The 17,344-nt window shown below is 35.9% G+C and overlaps 1 protein-coding gene across 1 annotated transcript in view; it reads left to right on the top strand.

Moving 5' to 3' along the window:
• Window positions 1-17,344, top strand: part of LOC111156795 (phosphatidylinositol-3,4,5-trisphosphate dependent Rac exchange factor 2) — a 186,274-nt gene that overhangs the window by 24,545 nt on the left and 144,385 nt on the right. The window contains 6 exon segments of the mRNA XM_022517855.1: window positions 985-1,060; window positions 4,119-4,191; window positions 6,847-6,989; window positions 7,094-7,186; window positions 9,365-9,513; window positions 14,559-14,644. Coding sequence (XP_022373563.1) covers window positions 985-1,060; window positions 4,119-4,191; window positions 6,847-6,989; window positions 7,094-7,186; window positions 9,365-9,513; window positions 14,559-14,644 — 620 coding nt within the window.

Raw genomic sequence — 17,344 nt, 5'->3', positions numbered from 1 at the left:
ATTGATTACTGGCTAACCTGGTGTATTTATTACTAAAATCTCTTTTAGTAATATCAACTATTTTTCAGGGACTTTTTTTTTATGAAGGTGGATAAAATGATGTCAGTATTAATTGTCAGTTGCTTACAGGGGCTAAAGAACTGTGAACAGAGCTAGTAATTATTTATCACTTCAAGTTGCTTGCAGTTCTGATCTTTTGACATTTCGAAAAGACTGTCATTTTCTCTTTGATCTAGGCCTACAAAATGAATGAATTATAGATTTCTGCCCTGGGGGCCCCATTCTGATCAGGAGCACTTGTTGGTATATAACTTAACTTTGAATGATTTCCCAGATCTGGGAAGTCTACTGAAAGGAGAGGCTAATGTAGAGTCGGCTGGTTCCCTTGGTTCCCTGGGGATGGGGTGTCACTTGTCCATGCTCTGATCAGACAAGATGAATGACAGCGTTCTCAGCATGTTTACCTTAGGATGGACCTGCTGTCTGCCACTGCAGCTGAGCCAAACAAATACTCCTCCAGTGCCAATCCAGCCTTCCTGGAGAATTCAGGAATAAAAGGGGTTGCTTTATTCTCCACATTTTGAGGAGTTGTTGTTGTTGTTGCTTTTTGTTTTTGTTTTTGTAGGCTCTTTCTTGATTTTAAGGGAAGAAATTCTATTTTTATTATTCTTTTATTAATGAGATACTGTATTTCTAGCTAAATCATTGTCAGATAATATAGAAGCAATAATTTATTTGTGTATATGAACATGTCAAAGGGGAAATATCCTATTCTGGTATCATTGTGGCTCTCTTCCAATATAAGCTGATGAAGGAATTTTCAGGTGTTATATATATCTTGTAAACCTCTCTTATTTGCACATAATTTGGATAATAGATTCAGATTATATTTAGTAGACTTTTCTGTTGCACACCAATATTAAATGAAACATTTTCCTGCTCTTACTTATCCTCTCACTGGTTTTGGTTTCTTTTTCCTTATAGAGATAAAGATTACCATCTACGAACCTACAAGTCTGTAGTCATGGCCAACAAGCTGATAGATTGGTTAATTGCACAGGTAAATAGAAAAAGAACTTGCTGAGTTACGTTCGCTGCTGCTTTAAGCTTTGAGGTGATTTAGGTACCTTCTTTGGTCACCATGTGCAGAGGAGACACAGGGAAATAGCTTGACTAAGTTCATACAGGTAATACAGAGTTAGGATTTGAATCTAGGTACTCTGACTTCACAGTCTTCAAACTTAATTTTTATGCTATATGGTCTTTTAAGAGCAAGATGTTCCTATTTTTAAAATATCAACTGAGGGGCTCCTGGGTGGCTCAGTGGGTTGGGGCTTCTGCCTTCAGCTCAGGTCATGATCTCAGGGTCCTGCTATTGAGCCCCATGTTGGGCTCTCTGCTCAGCAGGGAGCCTGCTTCCTCCTCTCTCTCTACCTGCCTCTCTGACTACTTGTAATCTCTATCAAGTAAATAAATAAAATCTTAAAAAAAAAATATCAACTGAGATCCAGCGAAAAACTAAGTGTAGGGGCACCTGGGTGGCTCAGGCAGTTAAGCATCTGACTCTTGATTTCTCCTCACATCTCAATCTCAGGGTCATGAGTTCAAGACCCACATGGAACTCTGTGCTGGGCATGGTGCCGACTTAAAAAAAAAAAAAAAGAAAAGAAAAGAAAATGGAAAAAAAACAAACAAACCCTAAGTGTAATTTGAATATATCACTGAAGAATACATATTCACAGACACTAAAATTTCTTGTATGTTTTGTTCGTAATTTGTTTTAAGATATCTGTTTATTAGTCCTAGCAAGTTACTCTAGTCTCCCTATGTCTTTCTGTTAGATAATAATTGTGCTTTGACAATATAAGCTTTACTATTTATCTACATACATTTTAAATAGGAAAGTATGAAATTTATTGTTGCTCTGTTTCTCAGAACGTGGGAGCTGACAGCAGGTACTTGAGAAAATCTTATTTGCAAATTAGGACATTTACCCCCAACATACTAGATATTCAAATATAAATTTAAATGTTTTATCATTCTAGGTCACCTAATATATAATCAATGTTTAATACTGGTTACAAAACACTTTGACAGAACTTACTGTTTTGTTAGGGGATATTGCTTGGTTGAAATGTTGTTATGCTTAGGTTTTTGAGTCAATTTCATAAGCAGTTTTACTTTTTTGTAATTAAATAAAGTGGCCTACATTTCATAATCCTAGAATGTTCTTTGTTTCAAATATCAATGTTTAATTCATATTCAACTCACCTGTACACATAAATTTTGAGATTTTTATTATTTAATTTTAATTTCTAGACTATCCAAGACTGCCTACTTTTGTATTTATAGCACTTAAATGTATTCTATTTAGAAGTTAAGATTTTAGATTAAACCAAGCAATTATTTTTAGATAAAAACTAATTCAGGGGCGCCTGGGTGGCTCAGTAGGTTAAAGCCTCTGCCTTTGGCTCAGGTCATGATCCCAGGGTCCTGGGATCAAGCCCCGCATTGGGCTCTCTGCTCAGCGGGGAGCCTGCTTCCCCTCCTCTCTCTGCCTGCCTCTCTGCCTGCTTGTGATCTCTGTCTGTCAAATAAATAAATAAATAAATAAATCGTAAAACCAAAACCAAAACAAAAACTAATTCATACATGCAATGAGTTTACTTGAGTCAGACTTTTATAACATTATGGTCAAATATGTGTCATTACAATTGGTTCTGTACTTGATATCAGAGTTGGCATTTCACATAGCAATTAAAATCTTACCGAATTCACACAATCTTATACTATATATTGACCATGTAGGAAAACTGAAGAAAGGTTTTTTGAAGTGAAAGTTGGTGCCTAATAAATATTTAAAGTCCTGACTCAGGAAATCAGTGAGCACCTTTTTTTTTTTTTTTTTTTTGGGCATTGTTTTACTTTTCAAATATGAGCATTAGAAAAACAGAATAAAAACTGAACCATGTTGCAGTTATTTTTTTCTTCAGATTTTCTTAGTGGTCTGTTACAACAATGTCTTAGAAATTATATGTAGTAGAAATTAGGGTGATGGAATGGGACTCAGGTAACCTAACATCTCATGATGGTTCTTCTGATAAGTAGTTATGCAAAATTGGACAAGTCCCTTCATCTCTCCAGATTTTATGTTCACAACTGTCTACTTCTTACTGGAATTATGATCAAACAGAGAAAACAGCACAGGGACATTAGAATAACTTGCTAGGACTAACAACAGATACTTTAAAACAAGTGGGTGGACAAAACATGTAAAACATGCATTGTAGGTATGAATAATCGATTTTGAGTGAAAGCAAGGATAAAAATAAGCACAGAGTTCAGAGTTCAGGGGAGCAACCAGACTAGGAAGAAGTAAAATGAGAAAGTACTTCTAAACCATTAAACCTACAACTCTTAAGTTTAAACACGCCTATGTACATATGCCTGTTCCTTTATATGAGTCCTTAGATGAATAAAATAGAAGTTTTTTGGATAAAAACCTAACAGAAGGTTGCATTGGGCTTTCATATTTGCTTCAGTTATATGATCTGATTATTTTTTCTGCAAGACAGTGAAAGAGAAGCTTGCATTTATAGGCTCAGCTGAACAATTTACTTTTAGACAATTTACTTTACAATTTACTTATAAATCACCCTGTATTAGTAGGTCTCTTTAGGGGTCCTTAAAGAGCAAGACCACTGGTAGAAGGAATGTGATAGTAGAGATTATGCATAATGATTTTTCATTAGCTTTAGTGTGTTTTCAATACATAGGATATTTTCTTGCTACACAATTGGGATACAAGATTGAAAAAATAAGAGAAAGGGATCACTTGTGGTAGCAATAAATTTTAGTTATTTATATATTTTCATGTTTAATACAGTATGGTTTTACTCAAGAAATATATCTTTGTTTTTTCCCTTAATGTCAAAAAAAGATATTGTCTTAAGTGAATGTTTTATAGCAATTAGGTGCATCATGAGCTTATGAAAGCAGTGTGTGCCCTAATAAAAGAATGTTTCTGTCAGTGTGGTGCTGGGAATGTCAAATGCAGTAAAGACACAACAAAGCCTTCACTTGCCTATAAAGCTGTGCCATGTTTTTGTGGTTAACAGGGGGATTGTCGCACCAGAGAAGAGGCAATGATATTTGGTGTCGGACTCTGTGACAATGGATTCATGCACCATGGTAGGTATTTTTAATTCGGAAGCTTACAGATGTATTTTTCTGTTTTGTTTTTGTTAGGGCACTGGGACTATCTCATTGTTTTAGTGAATTCATTTAGAGATGAACCAATAAAACTGTATGGGTCTTGCCATGTGCCCAGGCCAGATCACATCTGCATTTTATTTCACCACTGGTGCCATTCCTATGTCTATTGCTGTTATCTACCACTTGCCATAACTTCTATTTTATTTTTCTAGACTGACTCCAGAAGAGCAAAAGCTTGAACTAGACGGGTTTTTTTTGGTTTTTTTTTTTAAGTAGCTTTGAAAAAAAAACCTTTGGAATTACTTTCGATCAGACTTACGGTTTTTTTGAATGCCAGTATATGTTAAAATGATTAAGTGAGAGCATATTATGGTTGGATAATCATTGTTCTTTTTAGAAAAATAATTTTAAAATTTCATCAGAGATAAAATTATAAATCTCTGGAAAAAATGTTTCATTTTGGCTACTAATTAAAGATTTTCTTTCTTGTTTGATGAACTTCATTTCACCTAAACTTTAAAAATAATGAGACTTAGTCTTCCCTCTCTATTCATAGCATCTTATAGATTCCACAAACCCATATTTTTCACTGTTTACATATATATAACATATATATGCTTATAAACACATATTTGATAACACTTCAACCTATTTGTCAATTGCTTTCAGAAGGTTATTACCTTTTTAAAAAAAGATTTGTATATTTTATAAAGAGAGAGAATGGGGGAGAGGCAAAGAGAGAGAGAGAGAGAATCTAGAGCAAACTCCCTTATGAGGGTTGACCCAGCCTGGGCTCGATCCCACGACCCTGAGATCATGACCTAAGCTGAAACCAAGAGTCAATTGCTCAAACAGCTGAGCCACTCAGGCGCCCCAATGTTATCTATCACCTTTCTCTGAAGAAGGCAAAACCTTCAAAAACAAAAACAAAATCAAAACCTTCAGTTGTGTTGAGAGCATCTTTAGTTAGCATACGTTCACTTGGGATTCCATTACATCCCACTATCTCTAGAGCACTGTGTGAGATGTGATAGAGAAATATCAGTTCCTGATGAACAAACTATTGAATAGGAGAAACAATATTATTATAAGCAATTAAAACTATAATATAAGGCTGAAAACCTTCAAATATTTTGTTGTTGTTGTTTTTTTTAAAGCATCAACAAGCAGTCGTTTTATCTAAATATTTATGTTAAAATACTGTTTTGGGGTGCCTGGAAGGCTTAGTCATTTAAGAAGCCAACTCTTGATTTGGGTTCAAGTCATGATCTCAGGATCATGAAATCAATCCTACATTGGGCTCATGCTCAATGTGGAGCCTGTTTGAGAGTCTTTCTCTCTGTCTGCCCCTCTCATACTTGTAGTCATATGCACATGCTTTCTCTCTCAAAAATATGAATAAATAAATAAATAAACAAATAAAATAACAAAAAAATTAAGTATTGAGTTAAAAATATTGAGTTAACAACAAAAGTTTTCCCTACAAAAGTGTAAGTTAGAAAAAGTCTGAGCACATCCAATTTGGCCCCTCCCTGGCCTTATTGATGTCCTTTCTCACTCCGGTTAAGCAGACTATTATTTGGAGGAAAATAGCAGTAGCAAAACACCATACAAGTTTGGGGGAAGTGCTTGGGTCATGTAGATAAGACCTAACTTGATCTCAAATATATTCTCATTTCTATCGTCAACTGTAACATGTTACTTTTTAATTTGTGCTTGATAGTTTCATTTGTTAACCCAAGTTGCTGGTCAGTCTTCCATGCAAAAATCAATACGTATATCATCTGGTCAACAGTTATTATTTGGTGGGACAAGCGTCTTCCCTTTAGCTACCCTGCTCAATGAATCACCCTGTTCCAACAAGTACGCTTCAACCTACCAAGGATACATAAATAGGAATAAGAGAAGATTTCTCTTTTAAAATATTTTGACTGCTGTCAGGATCTCACTGAATATAAATTCTCTCTATCAGTATTTAGCTTTATTTTTAAAAAGGTTAATCTTTGGGACTTTGGGCAAAAATATTAATATTCAGATAAAAGGGGAAAATGACCTTTATTGAAATAAGATTATTTGAGAATAATGTTTTTAAACAGAAAAAAAAAAAAACAAACCAGAAGAATTAGTGGAAACTAAAATCACATTTCACACCGATGATATATTTCTGGTTTGAAGTGTTAGAACACAAGTAACCACCATGGGAATTGCTCACACACATAAGAGCAACACTTACCCATTTGAATTTTCCCATAATTGTTCAGGATATTAAAAACACACTTCAAATGTTTACTACAAATTCAAAACAATGTAGGCTTCTATGTTTTGAATTACATACATTTTTTTTGATTCAGTATAATCTTTTATTAAATTTGGGTGAGTACAAAAAAGTTAACATTGAAAAAATACTTAAAAATTCAAAATTCTTTACTTAATAGTAGTTTAAAGGAAACATCAGCTTGAAGCTGTTGAAAGAAATAGAATAATATCATAGGGATATTTGTGAATGAAACTTCTTCTAAGAGTATGACATTGAGGTTATAGGACAGGTATTAGTTTTTTAATGTCTATTAGTATGGAAAATGGTTTCAGTTTTCAGATTAATTGGAACAATTTGGATCTCTGTTCTTGTAGTCCTTGAAAAAAGTGAATTCAAAGATGAACCCCTACTTTTCCGTTTTTTTGCGGATGAGGAAATGGAAGGATCAAATATGAAGCATCGACTTATGAAACATGATTTAAAAGTTGTGGAAAATGTTATAGCCAAATCACTATTGGTAAGATCATCAATATGTTATATAAGTTTTCTTCATTTATTCTGTTTGATATGTACCTTTTTTCATAGTTTCTTTATTAGTAACATTAATATTTTGCATTTCAGATTAAATCCAATGAAGGCAGCTATGGTTTTGGGTTAGAAGACAAAAATAAAGTTCCAATAATAAAGTTGGTAGAAAAGGGGTCTAATGCTGAGGTAATGTAAATTAGCATTTTATTTAAATTTGTTGTCCATAACATACAAATATAAAAGTTCTAAACAAATTGAAATCAGCTTTTAAGTATCTCTATTGAAAATAGTGTTTCTGGGGCACCTGGGTGGCTCAGTGGGTTAAGCCTCTGCCTTCGGCTCAGGTCATGATCCCAGGGTCCTGGGATTGAGCTCCATGTCAGGCTCTCTGCTCATCAGGGAGCCTGCTTCCCCTCCTCTCTCTCTCTGCCTGCCTCTCGGCCTACTTGTGATCTCTTTCTCTGTCAAATAAATAAATAAAATCTTTAAAAAAAAAAAAAAGTAAATAGTGTTTCTGAATAATCTTATTCTGAGTCCCTACTCCACTATTAGAATTTGTGACAGAGTTCATGTACTCAAAGATAGTTGGAGGGAGGTAGTGTAAAGATCTATATAGTTGGGAACTTCTTGACCTCCTGGGAGGTCACATGGCTCATTCCATGTCCCTGAGACTTCCCTGTTCATCATCATTCTAGTCTGGAACCCTGTGGAGACTGTGTATAGTGGGACTACATTTTCTATGTCAGATAACTGTTCTGTTAAATCAAAGTCTATGTGTTTTATTTTCCTATCACTTTTGACTGTCTTATAAAAATATAATTTTTTTTCTATTTTATTTATTTATATTTTATACAATCAGTAAAGTGCATGCTTTGACTTATTTTCTCATTAGGTTAATGCTGATTGATGTTCTCTCACCTCAGCAGTTTTTTAAACAAAAGAATCTCCTGATCATTCATTCAGAATTATTTATTTAGTACCTATTATATGCCAGGCAGTGTTCTAGGTTCTGGGAATACAGCAATGAACAAAAGAGACAAAGTCTCCTGTTCTCATGGAACCTACTGGGAGAGTTATATCCCAAATATGTGAGATTTAAAGTATTCTCACCTTGCTACCTGGCTTGTAAACATGCCTTAATCCTCAATCAAACTTCTAAATATAGAAATCTTAAATGAAGACTGTGAGAATAAGTAAAGTATGACTTTTTGCTTTGAACTTATTTAAAGTTAGTAGCAAACTTCCATCCACCCTCCTATCTGCTAATACCCAAGGTCTCCATCTTTTACCAAAACACAAACTCATGCAAGACAGTGTTTTAGGTACAGCACATTAATTTCAAATGAAATAACTCTGGTCAGCTCATACTTTGTTAGTGGGCTGGGCCAACTAATGACTAGTTTTAGTAATTTTCTGCAAGAAGGAAATGTTTCTCCCAGACATTTTCTGTGGGGGTTCTTAGAGCATAGCTTCATCTGACTATGTCACTGATTAAGTGCCCTCTCTCAGGTTTTCATCATTTCTCTGATAACCAAAACAGCATGTAGTTCAGAGGCAGTGGGATTGGTTAAGAGTGGCCTAGGGGCGTCTGGGTGGCTCAGCGGGTTAAGGCCTCTGCCTTCGGCTCAGGTCATGATCCCAGGATCCCGGGATCGAGCCCCACATTGGGCTCTCTGCTCGGCAGGGAACCTGCTCCTCCTCTCTCTCTGCCTGCCTCTCTGCCTACTTGTGATCTCTGTCTGTCAAATAAATAAATAAAATCTTTAAAAAAAAAAAAAAAAGAATGGTGGCCTAGTTGGTATGGAGAGATAATGTCTTCTTTGCAATCTTTTCAGCCCCTGACAATCTGTGCTTTTTTGGAGCTCTTTTCCTTGGGTTCCAGGCCATTCCTCTCTCCTGCCCTGGAGATGTTTATGCTGTGTCATGTTAGCAATGCATATTCAGTTGTCATTGTTGGCTATAGAGAGGTTGAATCTCTCTGAATTAATTGGGTATAAATGGAAAACAGTAAAAAAAAAAATTAATATGGAGTTTGACTGTAGTTTAAGGATGAAATAAGAAAAAGAACTATAAGATTCAATCAAAAAGAGGGCCACAGGAGGAGTACAAAATTAAGTCATAAAAGAAGGGGCAGGGAAATTCAGTGCAAATGGGTGATCACATTTAAAACTAGGTCAAAGAGAATAACTGTGTTATCTCCCCCACAGTTCTGTTGTGTGAAATTATATAAAAAACATTGCAGATGTTTTGAAATGTCAAAAATCTGTAAGTTCTAGGTCTTTTCATTCTTCTAATTCTGTGGAAAAAAAAATAGATTCCTTATTAAAATATGATTTGTTTTTTTTTTCCCTATTTCTCTCTTAGATGGCTGGCATGGAAGTTGGGAAAAAGATTTTTGCTATTAATGGTGACCTAGTTTTTATGAGACCTTTCAATGAAGTGGATTGCTTCCTGAAATCATGCTTAAATAGCAGAAAGCCTCTAAGAGTTCTTGTGAGCACAAAGCCAAGGGAGTAAGTTGTATTTTATGTGGGATTTTAAAAATTAAACATAGGTGAATATAATAGAAAAGTTAACTAAGTACATGTCTAGAATTAAATATCTCATTGCTTGGGACATTTAAACCTTACCAAAATCACTAATACTGGTCTTTAATGATGGGAAAAAAACTACATTGCTCATGCTGCTATTGCTTGCTCCTCAAATCAGGTAGTTTCAGCAGAAATAATACTTCCTCCTTGCTGCCCAAATTTTCCTGGTCTGGGTTAGGTTGAGTCTGATTATAAGTGAAGAAAACTGGTAGAACACTTGATAATAAGGAACTGTATTCCCCATGTTCAGCTCTAAGAATTTCAGGTCTATGATTTGGTCAGATATTAGGTTTATAATTAAATGCTTATAAGAAATGGGAGCACAATTATGTGAAATACACTTGCATGCTTGCTCGTACTTAGTGATATGTCAATTCTTTTAAAAAAATGCCTAGTTACCTACCTACCTATGATTAAGGAAAAAACCTCATGTTTATTATAGCCAATTCAGAGAGTATAGGTTTTCTAAATGAAGATGTGTTTCTTATAATCATATCATCCATAAATAGCCATTACTTTTCTGAAATTCAATGATAGTTCATTTTTTGAAGTGCTGATACAGATTTACACAACCATGTATTTATAAAATGGGATCATGCATTATAATCTGTTTTTTTAATTAATAGGAGATTTTGGATATACTTGGTAGACATTGGCTTTTCTTCTGCAAATCATTGATGGTCTAGTGTTTCTGTGTCACATTTCCATGATTTGTTTAACCAATAAGTTAATTAGTATAATTTATGTGAAGTACTTTATGTAATGTTTTAATGTACTATGATTATATCAAAATTGCTGTTTAAAATTTAATTTTATCATTTCTTAATTGTAATAAGCAACTTGATTCATTTTAAGGTAAATGAAGGTTACCACTTAAAAACAAAAGGTTTATTTTAACTACTTAGGAAAATATTCTTAGTATATATAGCATAGTATTCTTCCCTGCCTTAATATATATATTCAGCAATAACTAGGTGCACTCTTTAACTTAGGAGTTGAAATGCAATGTAATAAGCTAGAATATATGTGCTGTCGAAGCAAGCATGCAATGTAATGAGCTAGATTCTATGGCATTAAGTCATCAAGGTGGATGTTAAAATGTACCAGGGAAAGAGTGAGTGTGACTCATTAAAATTACTCATTTAAGAAGACTTTGGTCTAGAGGGCAGAGAGTAGCCATAACAGTGTCTTCTCTCTAAACCTATTGTTCATCTATTACTCCCTATTAACCCAACCCTAAGTAGGGTAAGGCTTACCTAGATGCCTCCCTCTGGTCACTTTGAGGACACTTAAAAGGAAAAGGACAGACTGGAAAGGAATAAGGGGGTCATAGCCCAAATCAATCCTTATTAAACAAAAACATCCTCCCCTTGGCCCTATTGCCCCTGATTTAACCCTGCAACTACTGATTCCGTGATCATAGACATTTCAACAGTTGGATCATTCTGAAGTCCTCAACTTTAAGACTAAATAGATAGGGGCAAATCTTCAGTCCAGGAGCTAACTGCTAGACGAGCAGCATTAGAACCTGTGTCTCCTGACTCTTCCTGCAGTGTTTGTCACACAGTATCTGGAACCCCCTATTTCCTGTTCAGGTTCAAGCTTCTGTTCCACTCCTTGCTTGCTAATTGTGTTGCTTCAACATCTTCATCCATAAAAAAATGGAAATGATGAGTGTCTGTGTTGTGGAGCTGCTAAGAACATTAAATAAATTTAGGTTTGTAAAGAACTTAGTGACTTGTTCAGCACATAGTGTGTGCTCTAGTGATGTTTTCTGTGATACTTGTCTATTTTCTTATTTCAATTTTTCATTGCTTCTTTATTATATCAGAAACATTTTATATTGTATTTCAAAACAGTTTTGAGGATAGACTACTCGTTTTTCATCTTTTACTTTTATTTTTTAATATATTTTTAAAAGATTTTATTTATTTGATAGAGATCACAAGTAGGCAGAGAGGCAGGCAGGGAGAGAGGAGGAAGCAGGCTCCCCACTGAGCAGCGAGCCTGATGCGGGGCTCAATCCCAGGACCCTGAGACCATGACCTGAGCCGAAGGCAGAGGCTTTAACCCACTGAGCCACCCAGGCGCTCCCTCATCTTTTACTTTTAATTTGCTTGAAATCTATAGCCTTTCCTTTATGTCCTTATTCTAATGTATGATTCCTATAAATCATTCTTTCATATTTTCTTACAGTACCCACTTATACTTGATCTATTGTCTTGTCTGGGGTTAAGGAGGAAAGCAGAAATATGAGAAGTTAATCCAATAGAAGTTTTCTTTTGAATCTAGCTGTATTTTACACTTGATAGCATCAAAGAATTTTTCAAAAGGCTTTGTAGCAGATTATTTAGTGCACTTACATTCTATGAGAATGTTCCTTTTGTATAATTTTAATTCTTCGTTTAATAGATAATATAGTGGTCCCAGCAGGGAAACATGTTTTCCAAAGATCATTTGACGAAGAGGGCCCCAGTATTATGACCAAAATGCACCTCATGGTGTTTGTACTTAATTTTTAAAGAAATCTATAATAATCTTCTTGAAGATTAGAGTAAGGTCAGCCTTCCCTAGCAATATTAGAAGGACAGAAGACCTTGCTCAGAAAGAACCAAGAAGGCTGCTATCAATTCCTCACAATCCGCAAAAGCAACAATGGCTCACCATGGCCTGAAACTTGAAGTTATTTCAACAAAAGTGAACTCTCATTTGTAATACATAGAAGCATGAGTTACTTCTATTTTTTTGGTTCATGCTCAGAAAATGCATTTATTATTCCCTTTTTCTTTCCCTTAGTTATCTTCCATTTTCAGGTATCTTTTTTTTTTTTTTTTTGACAGATAGTAATAACAAGGTGCTATTCAAAGGAAACAAATACAGCCTTATACACCAAAAAGTATATAATTAAGGATAACAGATAAATTTGTCCTGTGATCTCTACTCCACCAATATTTAGATCACTTTATAGTGTATAGCCTGTGGTGTGTAACCTAATTCATAATATGGCTTTCAAGTTTCCCTAAAACAGATAATTCATATTTCAGTCACCAAATGCTGGAATGCCTGACTCATGTATATTCCAGATCATAGGACCAGCCATCTGCCGTCGGACACTAATGCTGTATAGGGCTTTCTCAAGGGTTCTAGGTACAGCGTTGCTCAAATTGTTCTAGCAGCTTTTTTAATAAACTGTAAGTAAGTGCTGCTGTACCTAACTTCAGACTCTAATGTGCCCTTGAAGTGCCGCTGACATTTACTTCATGATTAATTCATCATCTTTTGGAGAACACTTTTGTTTCCTGGGCATCTAGGGCTATCCATCAAAATTTATTGCATTGTATTCGTTTGTCTTTGTTCTGTACTGCAATTTATGATACTCATTTTTATAGTTATGATGTTCCGCCTTATCTCATGTTCTCTGCTTTTCATTGTTGCTCTCTGATCCCTGGCTTCCTTCTATGGAGTGGCTCACTTATTAGTGCCAAACTGGACATCCCTCACGGGTCTGTCATAGCAGCAGCTTACACAGGCTCTCCTTTCCTTCAGCTTCTTTTCCGCATGGCTTCATTGAAAATATTTCTTTTCTTATTCAGGTTTTCCCTTTTGATGTAGTATTCTTTTTTTTTCTTTTTTAAAAAAATATTTTATTTATTTATTTATTTATTTTTTAGGTTTGAATTTCAAAGCTTTTTTTTTTTATTTTCAGCATAACAGTATTCATTGTTTTTGTACCACACCCAGTGCTCCATGCAATCCGTGCCCTCTCTAATACCCACCACCTGGTTCCCCCAACCTCCCACTCCCCGCCCCTTCAAACCCCTCAGATTGTTTTTCAGAGTCTGTAGTCTCTCATGGTTCACCTCCCCTTCCAATTTATTTATTTATTTAGACAGAGAGAGATACAGCAAGAGAGGGAACACAAGCAGGGGGACTGAGAGGGAGAAGCAGGATTCCTGCTGAGCGGGGAGCCCAACAAAGGACTCGATTCCAGGACCTTAGGATCATGACCTGAGCCGAAGGCAGATGTTTAACGACTGAGCCACCCAGGCGCCCCTTGATGTATTATTCTTTCAAAATTTCACTGAATAAATACTGAAGTTAATCACATTCTTAAATTATTTTGGTGTAGTGTTTGACAGATCTGTTCTTTATTACTAGCTTTTTGTTGTTGTTCTTTGATGAAGTTCCCAACAGCTAGGATGTATTAACTCTATGTTTCTTTTATTAGTTTTCACAAAGAAATTTCACAGTGCGCTGTCCTCTTTGCAACAGTAAATTAAGGAGTTGGGTGCCTGAGTGTCTCAGTCCGTTAAGTGGTCAGCTCTTGATTTTGGCTTTGATCATAAACTCAGGTTGTGAGATGTAGCGCTGAGTCTGAGTCTGGCTCCAAGCTCAACAGGGAGTCTGCTTGAGGGTTCTCTCCTTCTCCCTCCCTGCTCATGCACTCACACTTTTTCTCTCTCTCTTTAACATAAATAAATTAATTTTAAAAAATCAACTAAGGAGAGAAGCTTCCATTTTATTGAAGTGCTTACGTAATTCATAGCATGATGTAGGGCAGTTGACCAAAGATTCCTTTTTTAATCTCCACTGACACCCTGCAAAGTAAGTTTTAACTTTCTGTGGAAAGTCAAGCTCAGAGAAGTTAAGGAGTTCATGGAAGTTATTCAACTATCAAGTGACTAAATGAGGATTCAAAGCTAGTTTTTCCTGATCCTGGAGCCTGTTCCTTATTTAGCATATACCGTGCACTAGCCATGCTCCATTGAGGAAGTCTGTCATGCAGGTCTACTGGGTGCCTATGTGAGGGCATGCACCCTATTTGTTTCCTGTTTCTAGCTCAGTCAGTGTCTTTTATACAGTAGACTCAACACATTTATTAAAAGAATGAATAAAATTGGACACTATTGTATTAACCAACTGTGGCATTTTAACGTCATCTTACCCTATTTTCTGACTGATTTTAGGACAGTGAAAATCCCAGATTCAGCTGAGGGACTTGGATTCCAGATACGAGGATATGGCCCATCGGTTGTCCACGCAGTAGGAAGAGGTGAGGAATTCATCCTGCATGGCAAACAGCTTTTCAGCATATTTGGAAATTGCCTGCTGAATAAGAATATGTTCAAAATGTGCATGGTCATGTTGTCATATATTTTCTCAAAAGTATTTTTACTTTATTGGCTCAATGGCAGTACATTCCTAAAAATACTCATGGGGCGCCAGGTGGCTCAGTTGATTAAGCAGCTACCTTTGGCTCAGATCATGATCCTGGAGTCCCAGAATCGAGTCCTGAATTGGGCTTCCTGCTTAAGCAGAGGAGTCTGCTTTTCCCTCTGACCTCTCCACTCCCCCCACTCATTCTCTCAAATAAATAAATAAATAAAATCTTTTAAAAAATAAAAACTCTTAAAAATTGTAAGGCATATTTATCACTGTTAAAAACTGATGACATGAATGGAACTAGAGCGTATTATGCTAAGCAAAATAAGTCAGTCAGAGAATGATAAATACCATATAATTTCACTCATATGTGGAATTTAAGAAACAAAACAGATGAACATAGGAGAAGGGAAGGAAAAATAAAATAGGATGAAAACAGGAAGACAAACCATAAGAGACTCTTAACTCTAAAGAAAAAAAAATTGAGGGTTGCTAGAGCTATAGGAGGTGAGTGGAGAAATGGGGTAAGTGGGTGATGGGCATTAAGGAAGGCACATGATGTGATGAGAAATGGACATTATACGTAACTGATGAGTTACTAACTTCTACCTCTGAAACAAATAATATACTATATGTTAATTAAGTTGAATTTAAATAAATTTTAAAAAACTGACGAGAGTATAAGAAAGCAACTGATTTCTGTACATTGATTTTGTATCCTGCAACATTACTGAATTGCTGTATGAGTTCTAGTAGTTTGGGGGTGGAGTCTTTTGGGTTCTCCATATAAAGTATTATGTCATCTGTGACGAGAGAGAGTTTGACTTCTTCTTTGCCAATATGAATACCTTTTATTTCTTTTGTTGTCTGCTGTTGCTAGGACTTCTAGTACTATGTTGAACAGCAGTGGCGAGAGTGGACATCCTTGTCGTGTTCCTGATCTCAAAGGGAAGGCTGTCAGCTTTTCCCCATTGAGGATGATATTCACTGTGGGTTTTTCATAGATAAATTTTATGAAGTTGAGGAATGTTCCCTCAAAAATATTCCTATACTTTGAATCATTTTAATCAGGAACAGATGCTGTATCTCGTCACATGCTTTTTCTGCATCAATTACGAGGACCATGTGATTCTTCTCTCTTCTCTTATTGATTATTCTATCACATTGATTGATTTACGAATGTTGAACCACTCTTGCATCCCATGAAAAAAAAAGAAAGGGAAATTAGAGAATTGATTCCATTTACTATAGCACCAAGAACCATAAGATACCTGGGAATAAACCTAACCAAAGAGGTAAAGGATCTGTACTCAAGAACTACAGAACATTCATGAAAGAAATAGAAGAAGACACAAAAAGATGGAAGAGCATTCCATGCTCATGGATTGGAAGAATAAACATTGTTAAAATGTCTATACTGCCTAGAGCCATCTATACTTTCATTGCCAATCCTGATCAAAATTCCACTTTTCAAAGAGCTGCAACAAACAGTCCTAAAATTTGTATGGGACCAGAAGAGACCCGAATTGCTAAGGAAATGTTGAAAAAGAAAAAACTGGGGGCATCACGTTGCCTGATTTCAAGCTTGACTACAAAGCTGTGATTACCAAGACAGCATGGTACTGGCACAAAAACAGACACATGGACTAATGGAACAGAGTAGAGAGCCCAGATATGGACCCTCAAGTCTTGGTCAAATAATCTTCAACAAAGCAGGAAAAAAATATACAGTGGAAAAAAAGTCTCTTCAATAAATGGTGCTGGGAAAATTGGACAGCTGTGTGTAAAAGAATGAAATTCGACCATTCTTTTACACCATACACAAAGATAAACTCAAAATGGGTGAAAGACCTCAAAATGAGGCTGGAATCTCTCATAATCCTAGAGGATAACATAGGCAGTAATCTCTTCTACATCGGCCACAGCAACTTCTTTCAAGATATGTCTCCAAAGGCAAAGGAAACAAAAGCAAAAATGAACTTTTGGGACTTCATTAAGGTCAAAAGTTTCTGCACAGCAGAGGAAACAGTCAACAAAACAAAGAGGCAACCCACGGAATGGGAGAAGATACTTGCAAATGGTACTACAGACAAAGGGCTGATATCCAAGATCTATAAAGAACTCCTCACACTCAAGACATGCAAAATAGATAATCATGTCAAAAAATGGGCAGATGACATGAACAGACACTTCTCCAAAGAAGACATACAAATGGCTAACAGACATATGAAAAAATGTTCATCATCATTGGCCATTAGGGAGATTCAAATCAAAACCACATTGACACCTTACACCAGTTAGAATGACCAAAATCAACAGGACAGTAAACAACATGTGTTGCAGAGGATGTGGAGAAAGGGGAACCCTCTTACACTATTGGTGGGAATGCAAGTTGGTGCAGCCACTTTGGAAAACAGTGTGGAGATTCCTCAAAAAATTAAACATAGAGCTACCCTATGACTCTGCAATTGCACTACTGGGTATTTCCCCCAAAGATACAGATGTAGTGAAAAAAAGGGCCATCTCTACCCCAATGTTCATAGCAGCAATGGCCACAGTTGCCAAACTGTGGAAAGAACAAAGATGCCCT

This window comes from Enhydra lutris, unplaced genomic scaffold (genome assembly GCF_002288905.1).
Source record: "Enhydra lutris kenyoni isolate GAN:26980312 unplaced genomic scaffold, ASM228890v2 scaffoldscaffold49, whole genome shotgun sequence".
Taxonomy (NCBI): domain Eukaryota; kingdom Metazoa; phylum Chordata; class Mammalia; order Carnivora; family Mustelidae; genus Enhydra; species Enhydra lutris.
Note: the sequence above shows the minus strand (reverse complement) of the source record. Positions and strands in the feature narration are given on the sequence as shown.